Genomic DNA, 24712 nt, shown 5'->3' on the forward strand with positions numbered 1-24712 from the left:
TAACTCCTAGCACAAAGTTCATCTCTCTCATATATAAAGAGCCTCTAGAAATCACTAAGAATTACAACTGGTGAGAAAAAGGGGCAAAGGATATGATCAGACAGTGCACAGAAAAGGAAAGACAAAAGGCTTGAGTATTTCCAGTATTATCACTTGTAATAAGAAAAATGCACAGCAAAACACACCCCAGGGCACTATTTTTCGCCCTAGGGTACCATTTATCACCCATCGCATTAGAATAAAGCCTATGTCTAGTAAAGATGCTTGCATATACTACCCTTGGGGGTCTAAACTGGCACAATTTGCTACAACTCCAGAGGAATGCAATTCAGCAGTAGCTATCCATGTTATAAATGCACATTTGCTTTGGTCCAGCAAACAGGCTTCGAGGAAGTAAACAGACCTGCACAAATGGGAAATAACAGGTGAACAAGTAGGCCAGGCATGGTGACTCACGCCTGTAATCCCAACGCTTTGGGAGGCTGAGGCGGGCAGATCATCTGAGGTCAGGAGTTCGAGACCAACCTGGCCAACATGGTGAAACCCCGTCTCTACTAAAAATACAAAAATTAGCTGAGCATGGTGGCATGCGCCTGTAGTCCCAGCTACTAGGGAGGCTGAGGCAGGAGAATTGCTTGAACCTGGGAGGCGGAGGTTGCAGCGAGCCAATATCATGCCATTGCACTCCAGCCTGGGCAAAAAGAGCGAAACTGTCTCAAAAACAAAAGCAAAAACAAAAACAAAAACAAAACAAGTGATCAAGTTGTTTCCCGCAGCTTCGTGTAGAATGCCAAAATCTGGATGTGGCCTAATATGCATCAATATGGCATTTCCTGGGGAAATAAACTGTACAAAGGAATACTTCAAGACTCTAACAGAAAACAAGCAAACTCTCTGTTGCTGTCACAGTAAGTACATAATGAGCTCCCCTTTGGGTACAAATGGGAAAGAAACATAAACCATATTTGCACTAGGTTGTATACACACAAAGAACTGGAAAGGGATACAAAAATTAGGCCAGGTGGCCAGGTGTGGTGGCTCACGCCTATAATCCCAGTACTTTGGGAGGTCAGGTGGACGGATCACCTCAGGTCAGGAGTTCAAGACCAGCCTGGCCAACACGGCGAAACCCTGTCTCTACTAAAAATACAGAAATTAGCTGGGCGGGGTGGTGGGTGCCTGTAATCCCAGATACTCCAGAGGCTGAGGCAGGGAGAACTGCTTGAACTCAGGAGGTGGGGGTTGCAGTGAGCTGAGATCCCGCCACTGTACTCCACCCAGGGCAACAGAGTAAGACTCCATCTCAAAAAAAAAAAAAAAAATTAGGCCAGGCTCAGTGGCTCATGCCTCTAAACCTAGCACTTTGGGAGGCTAAGGCAGGAGGACTGCTTGAGCCCAGGAGTTCAAGACCAGCCTGGGCAACAGAGCAAGACTTTGTCTCTAAAAAAAAAGAAAAAAAGAAAAAAATTTTGATGATTGTACCATGTGAATAAAATGCCTTATTTAAAAAATGTTTTAAATAAAATTGGGGTCGGGGGGTTTAAACAGAAACTCTATACCAAAATGTTACAATATTTATCTTAGAAAAAACAAAGTTAGGCCTGGCATAGTGGCTCACGTCTGTAATCCCAGCACTTTGGGAGGCCAAGCCAGGTGGATCACTTGAGGTGAGGAGTTCAAGACCAGCCTGGCCAACATGGTGAAACCTCGTATCTCTAAAAATAGAAAAATTAGCCAGGCATGGTGGAATGTGCCTGTAATCCAAGTTACTTGGGAGGCTGAGGCAGGAGAATTGCTTCAATCCAAGACAGAGGTTGCAGTAAGCCGAGATCATGCCACTGCACTCCAGCCTGGGCGACAGAGAGAGAAGCTGTCTCAAAAACAAAAAAAAAATAAAACAAAGGAAAAACAATTTTTTTTTTTTTTTTGAGATGGAGTCTCGCTCTGTCACCCAGGTTGGAATGCAGTAGAGCAATCTCAGCTCGCTGCAACCTCTGCTTCCCAAGTTCAAGCAATTCTCCTGCCTCAGCCTTCCGAGTAGCTGGGATTATAGGCGCACACCATCACGCCCAGCTAATTTTTGTATTTTTAGTAGAGATAGGGTTTCACCATGTTGGTCAGGATGGTCTCAATCTCTTGACCTCGTGATCCGTCCAACTTGGCCTCCCAAAGTGCTGGGATTACAGGTGTGAGCCACTGTGCCCGGCCAGAAACATTTTTTTTTTACTAACTGCTTCCACACAGTGGTATTATGTGTGACTTATTTTTCTTCTTTGTTCTTTTCTGTATTTTCTACATTCCCTAAATGAGTTCAAAATTATTATTATTATTTGGTCTTCAACTGCTGGCCTCAAGTGATCCCCCCATGTTAGCCTCCCAAAGCAAAAAAACTACCATATGAGTGGATTGTTCACCAAGAGATTCCCTCCTTCTTCTCCTTCCCTTTCTTTCTTTCTTCACAAATGAAGTTTCGCTATGTTGCCCAGGCTGGCCTCAAACTCCTGGGCTCAAGTGATTCTCCTGCCTCAGCCTCCCTCCTGAGTAGCTGGGACTACAGGCATGAGCCACCGCACCCAGCTTCCAAGAGATTTGTGGAAGCGGCAAGATGCTCAACTTCACACATAATTAGAGAAAAGCACAGGGGGTGTGTCACTTTCTAGCCTGGCAAAGAGCAGGCCAGCTGCTAATCTCGTGTGTCAGTAAAGCTGCAGGACTAAGCGAAGCCATCACTGGCATGAACTTTTTCAAAAAGGTTTAGCACTTTCCATAAAATGGCTGGAAAGCTTATCCTTTGCATCTAGCAATTCTATTTCTAGAAATTTACCCTACAAGTACTTTCATACCTGTGTGCAAAGCATGGATGCAAGAAATTTTTTTATTTTTATTTTTTTTGAGGCAGAGTCTCACTCTGCCACCCAGGCTAGAGTGCAGTGGCATGATCTCAGCTCACCACAACCCCCGCTAGGCTCACTACAACCTCCGCCTCCCAGGTTCAAGCGATTCTCCTGCCTCAGCGTCCCAAGTAGCTGGGATTACAGTGCCCACCTTCATGCCTCACTCATTTTTGTATTTTTAGTAGAGATGGGGTTTCACCATGTTGGCCAGGCTGGTCTCGCACTCCTGACCTCAGGTGATTGCCCGACTTGGCCTCCCAAAGTGCTGGGATTACAGGTGTGAGCCACCACGCCAAGAATATCTTATAGGAGTTTCGTTTGTTAACAATGACAAATAAACCACCTGAAGTATTCCTGAAGGACTGAATAAAGAAATCATGGTATGTCCATATCACAAAACACAATAAAGACATCAAAAGAAAGAGGCAAACTATAGCCCACAAGCTAAGAATAGTTTTTACATTTTTTTTACAGAGACCATATGGCCCTCAAAAGCCTGAAACGTTTACTACTGCCTCTTTATAGAAAGCTGCCCAGAAAAATAAACAAATAAATGAATAAAAATCAAATTAAGCAAAAAGAAATTTTGCCTGGCTTCTTTCCCTTCATAGCTCTTTCAACATGCCCAACTCTGTTCTAAAACATTTTAATGTTAATATACATCTATTAATTTACAGACATTAGTTTATTTAACCCTTACAGCTGTACGAAGTAGCCGCTGTTCCTATCATTCTCATTCTGCAGGCAAGGACACCGTGGTACAACAGAGAGGCAAGCAGCTTGCTGAAGGTCACAGGGCCTATAAGTGGCTAAGTCCTATTTCCTAACTCCCACATCACAGCAATCCTCCCAGATGGTGGTTTGTAAAAAAAAAAACCCCAAAAATAAAAACACACCCCTACACATAGTAACCATTGATAATGGCTGAAGTCATCTTAGGGGGTTGTGACCAGCACTTAAAAAGAACAGTGGAGGCTGGGTGCGGTAGCTCATGCCTGTAATCTCAGCACTTTGGGAGGCCAAGGTGGGCAGATCACCTGAGGTCAGGAGTTCGAGACCATCCTAGGCAACATGGTGAAACCTCGTCTCAACTAAAACCACAAAAATCAGCTTGGCATGGTGGTGCACTCCTGTAATCCCAGCTACTCGGGAAGCTGAGGCAGGAGAATCGCTTGAACCTGGGAGGTGGAGGTTGCAGTGAACCGGGATAGTGCTGCTGCACTCCAGCCTGGGCGACAGAGGGAGACTCCATGCCTCCCCGCTAACCCCAGAAAAAAACAGTGGAAATGGAATAGAAAATATTGATGTGTATCACACGTTGTAACTTCTGTTTCAGTGATATGTGTAGATATACAAATATATATATGTAGGCGTGTCCTGAATGGTGACATAAAATGAAATTCTTATGCCGGGCATAGTGGCTCACACCTGTAATCCCAGAACTTTGGGAGGCCGTGGTGGGCAGATCGCCTGAGGTCCGGAGTTCGAGACCAGCCTGGCCAACATGGAGAAACCCCGTCTCTACTAAAAATACAAATATTAGCTGGATGCGGTGGCACGTGCCTGCAGTCCCAGCTACTCGGGAGGCTGAGGCAGGAGAATCGCTTGAACCCGGGAGGTGAAGGTTGCAGTGAGCTGAGATCGCGCCACTGCACTCCAGCCTGGGTGACAGAGCAAAAAAATAAAATAAAAAAGTAATTCTTATCCTGGGTAGTGGGTCAAGGAAAAAAAAAAAAAAAGATTTGAAAGCCAGTGCTCCAAGATATGTTGCTAAATAAGCAAAGCCAGATGCAGAACACAGTCTTTGCATTTCTGTTTGTGTTAACACAAAGGGAAAATGTGCGCACGGGCACACACACACACAGAGGCTGCCAAATCCATCTGGGTCCAGAGATCAGAGTTCCGAGTGCAGGGGTTGGAGTTCAGACAGTAAGAGAACCACTACTTTTACTAACAGTAAGAATCATCCAGATTGGGAACTGCTATTCCGTGCATTCCTGCATATACACAGGATAGTGGTTCTCAATCTGGATGATTCTGTCCCCGCCAGGGGACACTTGGCCAATCACCCAGTCACACACCCACCCATGCCATCCATCCGTTCATCCATTCAGCCATCCATCTGTCCATCCACTTGCCCATTCAACAAACATTCATCGACCACCTTCTGTCATGCTGGCACTGTTGCAGACACAGCTACTGTGGAGAGTCCTACCTTGTGCCTCCCCGCCTCTGTATGTGACTAAGAGTCAGCTCGGGTGCACACCTGACTGTGCGCACTGAGCATCCTTCTCAAAGGTCATCCACGTGGCCAGGCACAGTGGCTTACCCCCGTAATCCCAGCCCTGTGAGAGGCCAACGTGGGAAGATTACTGAGCCTAGGAGTTCGAAACCAGCCTAGGTAGCATAGTGAGACCCCATATCTCCCCCACAAAATAAAATACAAAAAAAAAAAAAAATTAGCTGTGCGTGGTGGCACGCACCTGTAGTCCCAGCTACTTCAGGGTCTGAGATGGGAGGATCACTTAAGCATGGGAGGCAGAGGTTGTAGGAGCCAATATTGCACCACCGTACTCCAGCCTGGGCGACAGAGCCAGACCCTGCTTCCAAAAAAATAAGTTCAGCTACAGCATAATTACTTCAACTGCTAACAGTAAGTGTCTGTTCACTGAGCACTGGCTCTGTGCAGTGCCATCATGTCAGGTCACTGGCCTTATTCCCATTTTAGATGTAAAAACCATGCCTCAGAGAGCTCCACTAAGCAGAGCTGGATTCACACTCAGGTCTGGCTTTCTCAAGACTTCAGGTGTCTCCAGCAGTAAGCCCCCAGGGTTTTAATCCAGGCCCTACCATTTGCGAGCTGGGCAACCTTGGGCAAGCTAATTAATCTTCCTTTGCCTCTGTTTCCTCACCTGCAAAATGAGATGCTGCCACCTGCCTGGTGGAGGTTGTGAGGTTTAAATGAGAGACTGCTAGGCCGGGTGCGGTGGCTCACACCTGTCATCCCAGCACTTTGGGAGGCTGAGGCGGGTGGATCACCTGAGGTCAGGAGTTTGAGACCAGCCTGGCCAACATGGCGAAACCCCATCTCTCTACTAAAAATACAAAAATTAGCCAGACATGGTGGCGGGAGCCTGTAATCCTAGCAATTTGGGAGGCTGAGGCAGGTGGTTCACCTGAGATCAGGAGTTTGAGACCAGCTTGGCCAACATGGTGATACCCCATCTCTACTAAAAATATGAAAATTAGCCAAACGTGGTGGGGGGCACCTGTAATCCCAGCTACTCAGGAGGCTGAGGCAGGAGAATCACTTGAACCCAGGAGGTGGAGGTTGCAGCGAGCCGAGATCTTGCCACTGCACTCCAGCCTAGGCAACAGAGTGAGACTCTGTCTCAAAAAATATATAATAATAATAAAAGCAAACATTTATCAAGTGCTTACTTTGTGTTAACTCATTTACTCCACCTAAGTGCTCCCTCAGCCTACCTAAGCATCTGCTGATGGAATGAACAACTGGTTGCTAAAGGTTAAATGGTAAGTGGGAGAGCCTGCAAGTGAAATAATGGCTGTTCAAGGTCAACGCCCATGCTGACTTCTGCCATCCTGCCCTTGTCACTGTCACACTCTCCTCTTCCTACCTATCCACTGGTCCTTTTTGAATGAGTACCACATTCACTGCTCTAGAATAAGAGGGTAGCCCTCCCTAACCTGCTATGTGCTTATGACTCATAAGCATACTGCTTATTACTCTTAAGACAAAAGGCTAATTTTCCTAATATGTAAAGAGTTTCTACAAATCTACAACAAAATGACAGTAACCCAGATTTTACAATGGCAAAGGGTATGAGCAGTTTCACAGAACAGAAAGTACATATGGCTCTTACTCTTATGAAAAGCTGCCTGACCTCATTCACAATAAAAGAAATGCAAATGAAAACAAAACAAGATACTATTTTTCACCTATCTAGATCGGCCAAGTTCAACATACTGGTGAGGTTGCGGGCGGGGTGGGGAAGGCATAATCACATATTGCTGATAAAGGTTAAACTCATTTATACTCCACAGGGGGCAATTTGACAATATCTGTCAGAGATAAAAATGCATATGCCTTTAGAGCCAGCAAATTCCTTGTGAAGAACTTACCCTACAAAATGACATACATACAAAGGCATTCTTTGCGGCCTTGTTCATAATAGCTAAAGATCAGAAGTCATCTAAATATCAGTACATGCACACAGTGGAATACTACACAGTCATATAAAAGAATGAAGAATGGGAACGGGCACAGTGGCCAACACTTGTAATTCCAGCACTTTGGGAGGCCAAGGCGGGCAGATCACTTGAGGTCCGGAGTTCAAGATCAGCCTGGGCAACATGGCGAAACCTTGTCTCTACTAAAAATACAAAACTTAGCCCAGCATGGTGGCAGGCACCTGTAATCCCAGCTACTCAGGAGGCTGAGGCAGGAGAATCATTTGAACATGGGAGGCGGAGGATGCAGTGAGCCGAGAGCGCGCCACTGCACTCCAGCCTGGGTGATAGAGTAAGACTCCATCTCATTTTTTTTTTTTAAAGAGAGAATGAAGAATGGTCTCCAAGATCAATTTTTAAATAATAAAAAATGCAATACTGCAGGCAGAGGATGCTACCCTTTTTGTAAAAATTGAAGGAAAAGAATCCATATTTGATTGTTTGCCTATCCAGATAACAAATGCAAGAAACCACCCTGGGAAGATGACAGGAGGCTACGGTTCAGGAGAGGGGGGCTCTCCACTATGCATCTTTTTGTACCTTCTTAAATGTGAATTATCTGAATGTATTACTAATTCGGATGTGAAAATTATAATTTTAGGAAAGAAGAGATTTCCTTCAGTGTGTGTCTTGCATTCCTGCAGCGCATGGGCTCCCCCAGGGCCAGCCCTGGTCTCAGGCATCCATGATCATTGGGAGACACTTGGGAAACACTTTGTGGGAGTGAAGGAGAGCTCTGTGTTCCAAGTCAGCAGGACAGAGACGCAGGCAGGGCGGAGAGCGAGGAGCGGGAGAGCGGGCAGGAGGGGCGAGGCTGGGTCTGTGCTGCGGACACACGCTGCTGGGGTCCCTCTACCTGGGGGGCCGGAGCCGGGGAAGCCTGGCCGTCGGGGGCCTGAGGGCCGAGGCCAGCTCCTTTGGCGACGGGGGTGGCCGGGGCTGGGTCTTGGGCGGGAGGCGGGGCGCTGACTATGACCGAGGCAGGCACGGAGAGGTGGGGACCCTCTGCGGAGAGGGGCTGCTGGCTCCTCTCCTGCAACGGGCAGCCCGCACAGGGTCAGAAGGCCGCCCCCACGGGCCCTCGACCACCCCACCCGAGACCCCTGCCCCTACTGACGCTCCCAGGGCTCCAGAGAACAGGGTAGTGGGCAGGCCGGCAGGCAGGGTGCCAGGCACAGAGGCCATAGAGGCCAAAACCCAGGCAGCCCGCTCCATTCTGAGCTCCCATTGGCCCCTCTGCCAGCTCCACCTTGCCCTGCCTCTCTCCTGCCCCACCTGCCTGTCCGTCCGTCCCTGTCTTGTCCACTTCCTGTCTGAGATCCCTCTCCTTGTCTGTCAGCAGGCTAGCCAGTGCCCGCCTTTCTCTGTCGGTCTGCCAGTCCCTCTTCCTGTCTGTCAGCAGCCCAGCCAGTGCCTGCCCTTCTCTATCCCTGCACTAGTCCCTCTCCCTGCCGGTCCTTGTCCTCTCCCTGTCTGTCAGCAGCCCAGCCAGTGCCTGACCTTCTCTGTCTGTCTGTTTGCTGGTCCCTCCCCTTGTCTGTCTGCCAGTCCCTCTCGCTGCCTAACAGTTGTCCTGCCCCTCGTCTGTCAGTCAGCCAGCCTGCCAATCCATCTTCCTGCCAGTTCAGCCAGGGCCCTCGGCCCTCAGCCCTCCGGCCTCCTCTTAGGGGCCACCTGTGCCTTACTGAGACCTTCCCCTACAGCTGCCACAGTGGCATCCACTTTTGGATCTTGGCACCTTGCCCCAGGGCCCCTTCTCCTCCCAAACCCGCCTCCTGTGGTACCTGCTCCCCTGCCCTGCCCTGCTTACCTGGGGCAGGAACATCTGCAGGGAGTCCTGAGTGAGGATGGCCGTAGGTGTGGCAGACGGCGGCTGTCCCAGGACGATCTTCTCCGGGCTAGACGCCAGGCCAGGGCTGGGCTGGGGGGTGGTGGCCTGAGGCGGGGCAGCGGCCTGTGGGGTGGGGGCCTGCGGGGGCTGCTGCGCCTGAGGCTGCTGGAGGCCCAGGGGCAGGGGTGTGCTGACCGCCGGGGGCGCCTGGGGGACAGGCTGCACCGTGAGAACGGGCGCGGCCTCCCCGGTGGCGGCGGCAGGGGTGGCCGGCTGCACCAGGCCGTCAGGGGTGTTGAGCATGGCCACGGCGCTGGGGGGCAGGGTGACCCCCTGGAGGACGGTGGTGGCGGCCGGCCCGGCGGGCGCTGGCTGGCTCTGCGTGGGCAGGCTGCCCGCCGCCAGCGACACGGGCATCTGGAAGAGCGCAGGCTGGCCCACCTGGATGGGGGCGGCGGAGAGGATGTGCGCGCTATGGGCCCCAGAGTGGGGGGCCAACACGGGGCCCAGGCTCAGTGGGCCCGCCAGGTTCTGGTTGGTGAGGATGGGATTCGCGATGAGCTGTCCACCCGTGTGGGGGGCAGCGGCTGCCAGGATCTGCCCGCCCACGTTGGCCGGCAGGGCTGAGAGCTGCTGCGGGAGCTGGACCGCGGGGGCGCCAGGCAGTAGGAACTGGTTCTGGCCCGGCAGCATGTGCTGGGCGGGGATGACGATGCTGCTGCCTTGGTTCAGGAGGTGGACGCTCATGGGCTTGCTCAGGGCTCCGGGGGGCTGCGGCGGGGCCGCCCCGGTGGTGGTGGCCGGTGGCTGCTTGAAGACATTCGCCTGCAGCGCAGGCGCGGGGAAGCCCGACAGCACCACGTTCTGGCCCGCCTTCCCCGCCGCCATGAACGTCAGGTTTTGTGGGGCCTTGGGCTGCTGCGGGAGTGCCCCCGGCTCTCCCTGGATGGTGAGCGTGGCGCCCGTGGGCGCGAACGGCTTGGGTGTCAGCTGGTAGAGCTTGGGGGGCAGCACCCCCGCGGGCTTGGGCTGGATGGGCGTGGGCGTGCGATGCAGGATCACGTTGGGCGCCGGGACCAGCGGCGACGAGCCGAGGCCTGGGGCCACCGCCAGCGGCTGTCCCGAGGGCGCCCCGCTGGGAGCTGACGCGGCCCCGGCGCCTCCGAACACAGAGTTCCCATTGAGCGTGGTGGCCACAGCGGCCGGGAGGTTCTTCTGGATGACCAGGCCAGCCCCCTGTGGCGAGACACCGGCCGACGCCAGGGTCACGGGCTCTGAGGGGCCGGCCGCCGAGGCCAGGTAGCCGCTGACGGGCACCTGCTTGGCCAGGAGCTGGGAGGTGGGCGTGTTGAGCGCCATGACGGGCTGGCCCACCACCTGGATGGGCGCCAGGCCCAGCGTGGCCGCCGTGGCGCCCCCAGGGCTGCCATTGGGCAGGCCTTGGAGGCCCGGGATGGGTTGCAGTGTCACGTTGCCCAGGCCCACAGGCTGCAAGAAGGGCTGAACACTCAGGGCTTTGTTGACCACGTCCTGGGGCGGCACCAGGGCCTGGTGGGTCAGCACGGTGGGCGGGCCCTGCAGCCCCAGCAGGTCAGTGCCGCCTGGGAAGAGGGCCTGGGGCCCCGCAGCCACGGCCGCCGCCCCTCCAGCGCCTGTCGGGCCTGCTCCACCATCGGCAGGCTGCAGGGTGGGCAGCTGGAAGGGACCCAGGTCCAGCTCAGCCTCGGCCTCCAGCGTCTGCTCTGTGATGTTGGCCTCCTGGAGGCTCTGCTGGAGGATGTCACAGGGCTGGTCAGCACCCCCACCGCCCCCGCCGCCGCCGCCTGGCGCAGGAGAGCCCAGGATGTCATCTTCCAGGAAGTCTAGGTCCACACTGGGGGCCGGCTGGTTGGGCTCTGGGTTCAGGTGGTTGCCAGAAGCTTCTTGCACATGGAGCTGGAGGCCAGGAAAGGTGGGAAGGAATAAGCTGAGGTTAGCAAGGGGCTAGGCTCAGGCCACAGCTGCAGCAAAGAATGCTGAGGTGACGGCAGTCATGTTCAAGAAAGAACATTCCGGCCTGGCATGGTGGCTCATGCTTGTAGTCTCAGCGCTTTGGGAGGCTGAGGTAGGAGGATGGCTTGAGCCAAAGAGTTCGACACCAGCCTGGGCAACATACTGAGGCCCTGTCTCCATAAAAAAATTTTTAAAAAGAAAAATTAGCCAGGGGTGGTACCATGTGCCTGTGGTCTTAGCTACTTGGGAGGCTGAGGTGGGAGGATCACTCGAGCCCAGGAGTTTGTGGCTGCATATTGGAGCCACGGGCGCACCAGCCTGGGCAACAGGGGCAAAACTTTGTCTGAGAAAAAAAGGAAAAAAAAAAAAAAAAGAAAGAAAAAAGAACATTCCACCTGCAAGTGGCTGGACCCGGGATCAAATCCTAGCTCTGCCAAGGCTTAGCTGTGTAACCTAGGGCATGCTTGATCTGACCTCAGTTTCTCCACCTGTACCCATGAGTAAAATGTAATAAAAAAAAAAGTATTCTTCAAGTCTAGGCACAGTGACTCACGCCTATAATCTTAGCACATTGGGAGCCTGAGGTGAGAGGATCACTTAAGCCCAGGAGTTCCAGGCTACAGTGAGCTATGATTGTGTCACTGTACTCCAGCCTAAGTGACAAGAGTAAGACCCAGTGGGGCGCCCTCGGGACAGCCGCTGGTGATGGCCTCAGCTCATCACCACTGGTCCCGGCGCCCAACGTGATCCTGCATCGCACACCCATGCCCATCTAGCCCAAGCCCGCAGGGGTGCTGTCCCCCAATCTCTACCAGCTGATGCCCAGAATCCAAAAATAAAGTCTAGGCGCAGTGGCTCACACCTGTAATCCCAGCACTTTGGGAGGCAGAGGCAGGTGGATCACCTGAGACCAGGAGTTTGAGACCAGCCTGGCCAACATGGTGAAACACCATCTCTACTAAAAATATGAAAATTAGCTAGGCGTGGTGGCAGGCACCTGCAGTCCCAGCTACTCAGGAGGCTGAGGCAGGAGAATCGCTTGAACCCGGGAGGCGGTGCTTGCAGTGAGCCAAGATCGCACCACTGGACTCCAGCCTGGGTGACAGAGCAAGACTCCGTCTCAAACAAAACAAAACAAAAATAAATAAAAACAAGCAACTATTGTTTAAATAGTCAATACAGGCCTACGACACTTATCTGTAATTACAAAACCCAAAAAGCTCTAAGAACTGAGACTGTTTTCATAGCTCTGTTGGTAGCAAAACCTGACCAGAACCGACATGGCACTTTAGGTGGGATCCATTTATCCACATGATGTGACTTCCTACGTTTGGCCATCGAAAGGCAAGCGTGTGACATTACACACACCACACACATGGCACCACTTTTCCAGAATTTGAGAAATTCGAAATTCTGAAACACACCTGGCCCTACAGGTTTCCGACAAGCGGTCGTAGTCCTGGTGGAGAAAAGCTCACATCAGCAGCCGCTCCCATTTGTGAGCTTCTGTGTTAACTGTACTGTGAGTTCAATGCTTTTTGTTTTTTGGGATTTTTTTTTGAGACAGAGTTTCACTCTTGTTGCCCAAGCTGGTGGAGATCTTGGCTCACCGCAACCTCTGCCTGCTGGGTTCAAGCAATTCTCCTGCCTCAGCCTCCCAAGTACCTGGGATTACAGGAATGCGCCACCACGCCTGGCTAATTTTGTATTTTTGGCAGAGACAGGGTTTCTCCATGTTGGTCAGGCTGGTCTCGAACTCCCAACCTCAGGCGATCCGCCCACCTCGGCCTCCCAAAGTGCTGGGATTACAGGCGTGAGCCACCGTGCCTGGACTCAATGCTTTTTAAGTGCTTTTCATGCTATCCTGGACTGCAACCCAGGACAGCATGGAAAAATATCAGCATGCATATGTGTGGATAGCCCCACAAACAATACTTATGATCCCGTTTTCCATCTCCACTAATACCTAACCAGATAACCCATCAAAACCTGCAGCTTCCAAGATTCTCAATAAATCCACATGGAGGGTTCACAGTAGCACCCGGCCCCTAGCAGGTGCATGAGAAGCATCTATCATCATCACTGTCATTATTATTGTGATTGTCCATGCTGTTTTGGTGACAGTCCCATGAGGCGGGTGCTGCTCCCTTCCTCATTTCACAGATGAGGGGACTGCCTGGGTCAACCACTGGTGAGTGGAGGGGAGTGGCAGGCAGACAGGGCTCTGGCTCAGCCTCCAACCGACTGAGGACCAGGCAGGCCACTGTGACCCCCTGAGCTCTTAACTGCCAGATGGTCACAACCAACCTGCCTCCTGGGATGCCTGTGAAAATTCACCGACGTCACGCGCAGTGTTTAGAACCTGATCAGAGATCTTAGGGTATACAAAAATGGTGGTCATAGTAAGAAGTGTGATCACAAAAGAGTAACAGGATCACTGCTGTTACTGGGCCTGTAAATGGACCAACGTTATATAATTACTGCATTTCCTCATCATTTATATTATGACACATAAGCTATTTGGAATATGATATTATAGCTGTGAGAACTAAATGAAGATGACAAGGAAGGGCCAGTCGTGTAACTGTTTGGTGAATGCGTGTTCTGATGATGAAGAGGGAAGGTGGAAGGGTAAGGAGGGGGAATGAGGAAGGGGAGGCGGGGAGGGAAGAGTGGGGAAAGAAAAGGTGAAGGGGGGAAAGCAGCAACAGAAGAGGGAGAAAGAAGAAGGAGGTGGCCACCATGGTGTGGACAACTGGCACTCAGTCATGGGACCGGCACAGTCAGGCACACAGTAGGTGCTCGATAAACGTCCTCTGCATTGGCCACTCTGGGCTTTGCTCAGCACCCGTCTTCACTGTCCAGGTGAAGACTAAAGTCTGCAGGTGAGGAGGCCCCTCCCCTAGGTCACACCCTGCCATGGCTGAGTTGGGCAGGACCCCAGGCCTCCCCCAGCCCTCTGCTCTCCAGAGGAGTACTCCTGTGAACCCCACAACCCACATCTGCTTCAGCTCCCCAGAACCACTCTGCACCAGCCGCCCCAGGGCCCCAAAGCCTCGGGGATCCTCACCTCTTCCCCGAGGGGCCTTGCAATGCACAGTCAGCCTTGCCCATGTTGGCCACCCTCAGGGCTCCCCAGCTCTGCTCCCTCCTGCACTGCCAGGGTGGTCCAGCCACCCTCAGAGGCCCACCCCCTCCCTCCTCCTGTCAACGGCCCTCAGGAGATGAGCTCAAGCCTCCCCTCTTGCCTTCAGGGCCCCCCTCCCACTGGCGGCCCCAACAGCTCAGGTGAAGATTGGGAGCCACGGCACTTACCCCAGGACCTTCATAGAAGGCACTTTGGGCCTCCCCGGGATTATCCAGGAGGTCATCACTGTCAAGCTGCAACAAGACCCACCCCATCCAAGGTCAAAGGTCAGCAGGGCAGGCCCATGCTCTGGAGCAGAAACCAATTTAGGGTCACTCGGGACAAAAAGACAAGGGTTAGGATGGGAGAGGGCTGGGGGTATGGGAAACTCTGGCCTCCGAGAAGAGGCCCCAAAGGCAGGGGCTTGGGTGCCTGCCTAAAACCCAAGGCATCCCCAGCGCTGAGTCCCTGAGCCTGGCCTGCAAAACGATCCTGTGGTGACTGCCTTGAATTCCAGAATCCTGCCTCCACCACGCCTCTGCCCAAGCTGTGCCCTGCCATTGCCCCCAGTCTCTCCAGTAGCACAACCTTCAGCAGTGGTCACCTGTGGTCCAACAGCTCCTGTGCCTTCTCACTAAGTACTCTATTCCCAATGCAGCCTGAGTGCCTGACACGCTCACCATCCGGACACCTGACAAGCCCTGCGGTGCCGTCTCTGGAAGGGCAGGGCCTTCTCGGATGCCGAGCACCATCCTTAGTGCCCAGAACAGGCCCTGACATCCACGAATGTGCCCAGTGAATGTCTGGCTGTGGCTGGGGCTTCCCTAATTTCTTGTCCAGCTGGACATCTCTCCAGAACCCCAACTTGTACATCCACCAGCACCACCTGGACTTCCGGAATCTTCCCCAAATTTCCAACCTCAGAAAATGGCACCAGAATCCACTCAGTTGCCCAAGCCAAAATCCAGGAGCCATGGTGGACACTCTCTCCCCCTCAACATCGAGTCCACCAGCAAGTCCAGCTGATGCCACCTCCCAGAGAGATCCCAAATCCAGTGCCGCATGCCTCCCCCACTGCCTGCACCATGGCCCAGGCTGCCATCATCCCATTGCTCATGCCTCTGCTCTACAAATTATTTGATACCTCTTCTTTCAAGAGGTGGAGCTCAATTCTCCTCCCTCTGAGTGCTGGCCAGACTGACTGATTAGCTTCTAGTGAATACAGTGTGATGGGAGGAAGGGCGTGGGACTTTAGAGACTGCATCATTAAGGGCACTGCGGGTTCCTCCTGTGTTCTCTCTCGGATTACTCGTTCTGGGGGAAGCCAGCTGCCATGCTGTGAAGACACTCAAGCAGCACTATGGAGAGGCCCCCGTGGTGAGGAGCTGAGGCCTCCTGCCAACAGCCACGGGAATAAGTCCTGGTGGAAGCACATCTGCCAGCCCCAGTCAAGCCTTCGGATGACTGCAGCCCCAGCCCACAGCTTGACTACAACCTCATGAGAGTCCCTGAGCCTGAACCACCCAGCTAAGCTGCTCCCAGATTCCTGACCCTTGGACACTGCAAGAGCTCTAACAATTGTTGAAGGTACTGCATGCTGGGATAATCTGTTACACAGCCATAGATACTGATACAGCTGCTCAGAGCTCAACAGACTTCTACTTTTCCCCATTTTGTTCTGTTCTCTGGGCAGCAAATCAAATATGGCATTCTCCTGTTTAAGAGCCCATCAGAGCTGCCTGTCACATTCAGAATAAAAATAACAACTCCTCTATTGGGCTTCCAGGCCTGCATAACCTGGTGGTTTTTACCTACTACAGTCTCACCTCCTACTAGTTTCCCCTTCAGGTTGGCCCCACCAGCCTCCTTTCTGTTCCTCAACCATGCCAAGCTCTCTCCCACCTTTGAACTTGCTGTTCCCCCTGCCAGGAGCACCGGCCCTGGCCACCTTGCTGTGATCCTTCAGGTCTCACCTTCAATGTTAACTCCCTTGTGGGACGCTCTCTGACCACACTATCTAAAGGAGCCCCTGGGACTCATTTATTTTCTTTTAAACCTCTTTCATTGTGCAAATGACATTATTATTTTTTTATCATACTCTGCATGGTACTTTTCACCATGACCTTTATTAGTGACTGGTTTCTTTGTTTACCAAGGAGGTGTCCATGGCAGGAGGACAGGGATTTACCATGAGTTTTGCTCATTGCCGTAACTCCAGTGCCTGGCGTTAGAAGCCACAAGGCAGATGGCTACTGCATCAAGGGGACGTGTCTCTCCCTGTCCCTCACTCCCAATTATACAGCCCCCCCCACATAGGGAATGCCTCTCCCTGCGCCCAAGCTTACCTTCTCAGATCCATGCAAGAAGTCATTGAGGGCCTGTGGATCACTGGAAGAGAAGAGGAAGAGAAGCTGAGGAGGTAAGGAGCTGGGGAGGGGAGGGAAGGGAGGGGGTGAGACAGAGGGCAGGGGGTGGGGAGCCCGTTACTCACCAAATCACGTCTAGTAAGCATCTCCCATCCTCATCATCCATCGCCACTGGATGGGGTGGGGTCAGGAAGAGGGCGAGGGAGACAAGGTTAGATTTTGGCAGCTTGCCTGGCCCCCTCCCTTCAGGGGAACCCCCTGGAGGGGGTCAGAGTTTCTGTTCCCTTGAGTTCATGGGGATAGACGGGGACAAGGAATACCCCCAGGTGCCCTCCCAGCCAGAAACCCCTGACCAGGGACAGGGTCCTTTTCCTCCCGCTCTGACTCTCCCAGCACCTGATGATGATGATGATGATGATGATGATGGTATCAACCAAGACTAAGTGGGTCCTGACTGTGCCTCACACACACTAAGCTAATCCTCAGGATATCCCAGGAGGGGCCCCACGGCCCGTACTTTGCAGATGAGAACTGGAGGCACTGGGAGGGTCATCCTCCGTCTCCCAGCAAGCAGGCAGCAAAGCCAGGCCTGGAACCTAGGAATCCTGGCTCCTGAGCCCTGCTCTTCACCACCCTGCTGTCTTGCCTCCCCAGACATGGGGCGTGTGGTGGGGGTCTGTCCTACATATAAACAGGTGAAGGAGTGAGGGAGCCAGTGTAGACAACAAGAAGGGCTTTGTGGCTCAAGGCTCTGAGTGGCCCTTGAAGACGTCTGCAGTGTGTTCCCGAGGAAGGGGAGGGTGGTGGGAAGCTGAGGCAGAAGCAAGGGAAAGGGGCTCATGAGGAGGGGAGTTCTGAGTCAGAGAAGCCACCGGGGTAAGGCTGAGCCCCATGGTCTGAATGATGAGGATGAGGATGGCTAACATTTGTCGAGCACTCGCTAGGTGCCAGGCACTGTCTGAGCACTTCAGCAATGTTAGCTTGTTCCACCCCCATAGGGAAGGGATCGTTATTCCCATCTGACTCCCATCTGACACCAGGGGAAGCAGGTATTCTCTGTTATTTATTTACCCATCCACCCTCACATCCACCTAGCCTTCCCTCCCTTCAAACACCCCTCCAAATATTCCTCCAACCCTCCAAAACATCCCTCCCTTCCCTGCCTCCATCCACTCATCCACTTCTTTATCTTTCCAAACATCCCTCCGAACATCCAACCAGCCCTCAGAAACATTTAATTCAGGACAACTTCCTCCCAAAGCTTCTCCCTCCCCTCCAACGATTCCTTTTCCTCTTCCCTCCATCCTTCCGACGACCATCAATCGATCCTTCCGATTCGACGACGCATCTACATCCTCCAGACTTTTCCATGACTTTTGTAATTTTATCCCTTCGATCCTTCCATCGATCCATTCATCAGATCCTTCCATCCTTCATCCGATCGACGATCCTCTGACCCTAGCATCCGATTCCATCGACCGATCCTGAAGATCCTTCCGATCCGACTTTATCGGACGATCCCGATTCTTCGGCGGATCGCATTCATCGATCCTTTCACGATCCCGATCGATCGCATTTCTATCAGATTGATCTTCGACCGACGAGACATCGCATCGATCTCAGATCCATCCGATCCAGGACTTTTGATTATCTTTCGACGCTGACGGACGATTGATTGACTTTTTCGCCGATCGATTGATTGATTGACCCGACGCTGAGATGATTGATCTTCGACGCTGATCGATTGATGGCTGGACGCCGGATCGCCGATTGATGATTACTGGATCTTTCGACGCTGATTTATTTATTTCGACGGAGATTCGCCGATCGACATTGATCGACGCGGACGCCATGGATTTATTGATTGACTTTTTCGATTCCGCGCTGATCGATCGATTGATTGATCGCTGATCGATTGATTGATTGATCTTTTTCGACGCTGATCAGATTATTGATTGATTTTTCGCTGATTCGCTGGATCGATTTCGCCGATTGATCTTTTTCCCTCCATACCTCCACCCACCCACCCCTCCATCCTTCCATCCATCTACCCCCCCATCCCTCCATCCTTCCACCCATCTACTTCCCCATCCCTTCATCCTCCATCCATCTACCTAACCATCCCTCCATCCTTCCATCCATCTACCTACCCATCCCTCCATCCTTCCAAGCTTCCATCCAAACACCCCTCCTTTCCTTCTGTCAAATACCCACACAGACCCATCCTTCCAGTCACTCATCCCTTTGTCGCTTCCTGTACCCTCTGCCCCCCTCTCCTCCCAATGACACATACACACAATGGAAAAGAAGACCTGATCCCTGAATGGTGGGAATTTACAGCCTCAGGACCGTGGAGTTCCCTTACCCTCTTTTTTCGTTGGAGTAGTCCCAAACCTCACTGATGACATGACAACTGCCATGGGTCACCATCCCCACCCAAAAACCTCACATATAAAATCTTACATGAACTCTCGGCTGGTACACAGTCTCTCACCCTGACAGCATACTCTGAACTTCCCTAACGGGGGCCTCCCCAGTGCCACCCCCAAGTCGTCCATCCCCAGTGCTCAGTGACATAATGAAGAGCCCTGGCCAGGGACCTCCCACAGTAGGTTGGGGGGTATTTGCTGAATCATACTGTGAAAAATCTGATGACACATGCATGTTTCACGCCAAAACATGCATGTGGGTAAGAAATATGACACATACTTTTCCAGGGTTCACGGATCCCCCTCCCTGCAGCACAGACAGAGGCACATGCATCCCCAGAGCCCCACATGCCAATTACTCTCCTTCTCAGGGGTTGGCTGTGGGGACTGTCCCCAGGGCTCTTGCTGCCTTAGGAAGTGGTGAGGACGTGCTCTCACCTGCTCCATATCCCAGCCCCACCAGGCTTCCTCCCGCTGTGTCACCAGATCCATGACCTATGAGCCCCTTCCCTCCCCAACCCACTCATAGAAGGCACGCAAAGGCACGGTCTGCAAAGAATCTGGAGAAAAGTGGAAAGGGGCAGGGAGAAAGATTTTGCCTGCACTAATGCAGAGGCAGGGTGATGGCCCAATGACCCAGGGGGCCCAGGTGGAAGAAGAAAGAGCCGGAGACACTGCTTAGCCAGGCTCTTCCAGGCAGGAATGCTCCTTCCTCATCCAGGGGCCAAGGTGGTGCTCGGGAGGTGGAATGAGAGACGGTTGCCCCTCCAGGAATAACAGAGATGCTTCGCTGGTTACCTGCGCTACAAACGAATCATGAAGGGAAGGAGGGGCGTGTCCACTCCAGGTCTACGCGGGGCCCCCAGCTGGGGACTTGGTAAGGGTCCTCTTGGGGGCCAGCTGTGGAGAAAATGAGAGACAGACAGTGAGTGAGAAAGTCAGTGAAAAGGAAAAAGACGTGGTCACAGATGGACAGAGCTATAGGAGGTAGGTGGGAGAGGGATGGACAAAGGAGGGGGACAGAACAGAGATGGGAGGCTGAAAAGGTGACATTCAAGGGAAGTTTAAAAAGTTTAAAATCACACAAAATAGCTGGTGCAGTGGCTCACGCCTGTAAATCCAGCACTTGTGGAGGCTGAGGCAGGAGGATCACTGCAGCCCAGGAGTTCAAGACCAACCTGGCTAGGCAACACAGCGAGATCTTGTCTCCATAAAAAGAAATTTTTTTGGCTGGGCATGGTTGCTTGCCTGTAGTTCCAGTTACTCGAAAGGCTGAGGCAGGAGGATTGCTTGAGCCCAGGAGGTCAAGGATGCTGCGAGCTAGGATAGTGGCACTACACTCCAGCCTGGGCGACAGTGAGACCCTCTCTCAAAAATAAAAAAATCTGGTGGGCGCAGTGGCTCACCCCTGTAATCCCAGCACTTTGGGAGGCCGAGACAGGCGGATCACAAGGTCAGGAGATCGAGACCACCCTGGGTAACACGGTGAAACCCCGTCTCTACTAAAAATACAAAAAAGTGGCCAGGCGAGGTAGCGGGCGCCTGTAGTCCCAGCTACTTGGGAGGCTGAGGCAGGAGAATGGCATGAACCCAGGAGGCGGAGCTTGCAGTGAGCCGAGACTGCACCACTGTACTCCAGCCTGGGTGACAGAGCGAGACTCCATCTCAAAAATAAAAATAAAATAAAATAAAAATAAAAAAATTAAATCGAACAAAACCACACTATACATACTATTATCCCGTATATATACTACATATGTGTGGCACATACACTATAGCACATAACATTATACTGTGTCATTTACTGGTACTTCAGTCTAACAAAATACAGCCAATTCTTGCTATTTGCAGTAGTGAGGTTCTAGAAAGTCACCGTGAACACTGAGCCGCTGCTCCTGGGGAAAATACAAGGCTAGGTTCCTGCCAGGCTCTGGCCACAATATTTTCGCCCATCAATCAATACATCACCTTGACTTATATGCGTTTCTGTCTGAAGACATCTTATTTAATCTATATTGTTGATTCATTCACATTGAACTCACGGCCAACAGGACTATAACTCCTACCTGAAGGAAGCTTCTCTAACACAGGTATTTTCTCCAGAAGGCACATCACAGCCTCACTGCCCTTAGGAACACTAGATTTCTACACCCTGCTTGGAGCCATTTTATTTTATTTATTTGTAGTTTTTGTGAGTCTTGCTCTGTCACCCAGGCTGGAGTGCAGTGATGCAGTCTTGGCTCACTGCAACCTCCGTCTCCTGGGTGCAAGTGATTCTCCCGCCTCAGCCTTCCGAGTAGCTGGGATACAGGCGTGTGCCACTGCACCCGGCTAAGTAGAGACAGGGTTTCACCATATTGGCCAGGCTGGTCTCAAACTCCTGACTTGAAATGATCCACCCACCTCAGCCTCCCAAAGTGTTGGGATTACAGGAGTGAGCCACCGCATCTGGCCTAGGAGCCATTTTAAACAGAGAAATCACCAATAAGAAGCACAAAGACAGTCGGGCGCAGTGGCTTATGCCTGTAGCCTGGCACTTTGGGATGCTGAGGTGGGCAAATCACTTGAGGCCAGGAGTTCGAGACCAGCCTGGCCAACATGGCAAAACCCTTTAGTCTCTACTAAAAATAGAAAAAATTAGCCAGGCGTGGTGGCGGGTGCCTGTAGTCGCGCCTACTCAGGGGACCGACGCACGAAAATCACTTGAACACAGGAGGCGGAGCTGCTTGCAGTGAGCCGAGATCGCGCCACTTGCACTCCAGCCTGGGTGACACAGCGAGACTCCATCAAAAAAAAAAAAAAAAAAAAAAAGACTCACAAAGATATGAAAAATGTGGCACTAAATCGATTGCAAAAAGGACACTGCTTTGCAATCTGAGCTGAAACAAGACATCAGAGTGCTGCTTGGCCCGACCTCAGCTGGGAACCTGCATGTCAGGCAGCTCAATTTTTCTGGCCACTCTACCCACTTCTGCAAATGACCAGCACTGTTTTGCGGTTACCTATTTTCGCAAGTAGGTGAATTCGCAAATACGGGATCTGTGAAGGACGAGGACTGACTGTGACAATAAAACCACCACTGATTGCGGGCCTGCTATGTGCTGGGTGCTGGTTTAGGTACCCCGCACGTACAACTCATTCGCCTTCCCTAAATCCCCAGAGGCAGGTGCTTCTGTGATCCCTACACAGTAGATGAGGAAATAGGCTCAGAGAGGTTAGTCATCTGGCCGAGATCCTGTAGCTGGTAAGGGGTCAGGCTGGGATTTTTTTTTTTTTTTTTTTTTTTTTGACTCTTGTTGCCCATACTGGAGTGCAATGATGCGATCTCGGCTCACTGCAACCTCTGCTTCCCAGGTTCAAGTGATTCTCCTACCTCAGCCTCCCGAGTAGCTGGGATTACAGGCATGCACCACCATGCCCAGCTAATTTTTTATATTTTTAGTAGAGACAGTTTCACTATGTCAGCCAGGCTGGTTTGAACTCCTGACCTCAGGTGATCCGCCCCCCTTGGCCTCCCAAAGTGCTGGTATTACAGGTGTGAGCTACTGCGCCCTGCCCAGGCTGGGATTTGAGCCCAGGCAGGCTCACTGCAGAGGCCTCGCCCTTAACCACTACCCCACAGGCGACCATCTCCTGCTACTTCTCTCGTAGGATCTGAAACAAATACAGCAGAATGTTCAGGCACTATTGCGGGGCTGGGTGACGGGGGTATGCGTCTCTGTTATCATTTTATGAACGCCTGGGATCCTTCAGATTGGAAAAGGAGATAAAGGGACTGGCATGGAAGAGGGAGGAAGGGACAGGAGTGGCAAGTGGCTTTCTGTCTTCCTCTCAGGTCCTGATCCCAGAAAGATCTAGAAAGCAGATGTCGCAAGACCCTGGAACACAGGATTCTTTTCCTCTGGAATGCGGGTGCCCTGCTCCTGGCCTGGAGGTGTGCATGAGCTCCCAAGACGAAGGGTTCACGTCTGTTCATGCCTCCTCCCTGGCTCTGGCAGGTGTGGCCCAAGCTCTGTGCACGACCTACCTACCAGCAGAATTAGAGACCGGAGGGGGTGCAGCTCCCGTGGGGCTTCTGCAAACCAGTCCCGAGGCTGAATTTCGAAGTGGAGGCTGGAGAGCTCTCTCTGCGGATTTTCTATTTGTGTGCTTTCATTCCAATGACAACATTAAAGATGTGAACGGGAATGTCCTGGGGAGAGGGACACGTTCCGTGTTGTGACCAAGCTGTGGTTATGTGAGTGTTCAGAATTTAACAGCTCGGCTTTCTGTGTTTCTTTTTTTTTTTTTTTTTTTGAGACGGAGTCTCGCTCTGTTCCCCTGGCTGGAGTGCAGTGGCGCGATCTCGGCTCACTGCAAGCTCCGCCTTCCGGGTTCCTGCCATTCTCCTGCCTCAGCCTCCCAAATAGCTGGGACTACAGGCGCCCGCCACTGCGCCCGGCTAATTTTTTTGTATTTTTAGTAGAGACGGGGTTTCACCGTGGTCTCGAACTCCTGACCTTGTGATCCGCCCGCCTCGGCCTCCCAAATCTGTGTTTCAACACAGGAAAATTTCACTTGAAAAAATGAAAAAGGAGGGAGGCGTGGGTAGCTCACACCTGTAACCTTCCCTAGCCGAGGCAGGGAGGCTGAGGCAGGAGGATGGCTTAAGCTCAGGAGTTGGAGAACCAGCCTGGGCAACACAACAAGACCTCATCTCTACCAAAAAATTTAAAATTGGCCGGGGGTGGTGGTGGGCCCCTGTGGTCCAAGCTACTCGGGAGGCTGAGGTGGGAGAATCGCTTGAGCTAGAGAGGCCGAGGCTGTGGTGAACAAAGATCACACCACTGCCCTCCGGCCTGGGTGACAGAGTGAGACTCCATCTCAAAAAGAAAAGAAGGCCGGGCGTGGTGGCTCACACCCGTAATGCCAGCACTTTGGGAGGCCGGGGTGGGCAGGTCAACTGAGGTCAGGAGTTCAAGACCAGCCTGGTCAACATGGTGAAACCTCGTCTCTACTAAAGTACAAAACTTAGCTGGGCGTGGTAGCACACACCGATAATCCCAGCTACTCAGCAGGCTGAGGCAGAAGAATTGCTTGAACCCAGGAGGCAGAGGCTGCAGTGAGCTGAGATTGCACCACTGCACCCCAGCCTGGACGACAGAGCTCCAAAAAAAAAAAAAAGAAAGAAATTGGGCGAGGGGCTGGGGTTGCTGCCTGCGCATGCTCACAGCAGGAATCAAGTGCATCTTGACCAATTCTGAGGCTCCCATCCCTGGGCTGCCACTTCCCATTCCCAGCCGTGTACCCCAAGACAAGTTACTCATCCCCTCTGTGCCTTAGTTTCCCCATCTGGAAAATGGGGGAGGATAACACTATGTCCTCCATGGGACTGTTACATAGGAACATCTTTAATCCATGTCCTAAAGCACTCTGTAGGCAGTATGCACGCTAGTCATAATCATTTTAACTGCCACTGTTGATGCTATCTAGTGGGGCGACTCCCAGAGATTTTGGGCCACAGCCCAGTGAGGCTGGACAGAAGTCCCTGGCCCCACTTTGGTGCTGTTTGCCACACGTGGCCTATGTGTGTATTTGGAACGGTTAATAGATCCCCTGCTTCAGCCAGGTACCGGGGTTCTTTGAATCCTTCCAAACACCTGGTATTACCCCCATTTTGCAGATGAGATAAACGCAGTGGAAAAGAGCGGTTTTGGGGGTGCTGCGGCACCTGCACTGTGTGCACCCACACCAGGCCAGCTAGGTGTCTTGTCGCTCTCAACCCAGCAGGCAGAGGAAGCCTTTCAAGACACACATGAGGATTAAAAACACAAAAAAATCAG

The 24712-nt window shown here is 52.3% G+C and overlaps 1 protein-coding gene across 3 annotated transcripts in view; it reads right to left on the bottom strand.

The window, feature by feature from the left end:
• The window catches only part of BICRA (BRD4 interacting chromatin remodeling complex associated protein), a 32516-nt gene extending 12484 nt beyond the window's left edge, over positions 1–20032 (bottom strand). The window contains exons 1-6 of one of the 3 annotated variants that reach the window (XM_031659107.1): positions 19689–20032; positions 16587–16632; positions 16441–16483; positions 14284–14349; positions 8956–10911; positions 8002–8178 (exon numbers count right to left, since the gene is read on the bottom strand). In XM_031659107.1, the coding sequence (XP_031514967.1) occupies positions 8002–8178; positions 8956–10911; positions 14284–14349; positions 16441–16483; positions 16587–16627 (2283 nt within the window). In that variant the 5' untranslated portion in view covers positions 16628–16632; positions 19689–20032. Of the gene's footprint in view, positions 1–8001; positions 8179–8955; positions 10912–14283; positions 14350–16440; positions 16484–16586; positions 17712–19688 lie in introns of those variants that run through there. The other 2 variants (XM_031659109.1, XM_031659108.1) reach the window with 2 other exon arrangements.
• Positions 20033–24712: the final 4680 nt, after the last annotated feature.

The sequence above is a fragment of the Papio anubis genome, chromosome 20, assembly GCF_008728515.1.
Source record: "Papio anubis isolate 15944 chromosome 20, Panubis1.0, whole genome shotgun sequence".
NCBI classification, from domain to species: Eukaryota; Metazoa; Chordata; class Mammalia; order Primates; family Cercopithecidae; genus Papio; species Papio anubis.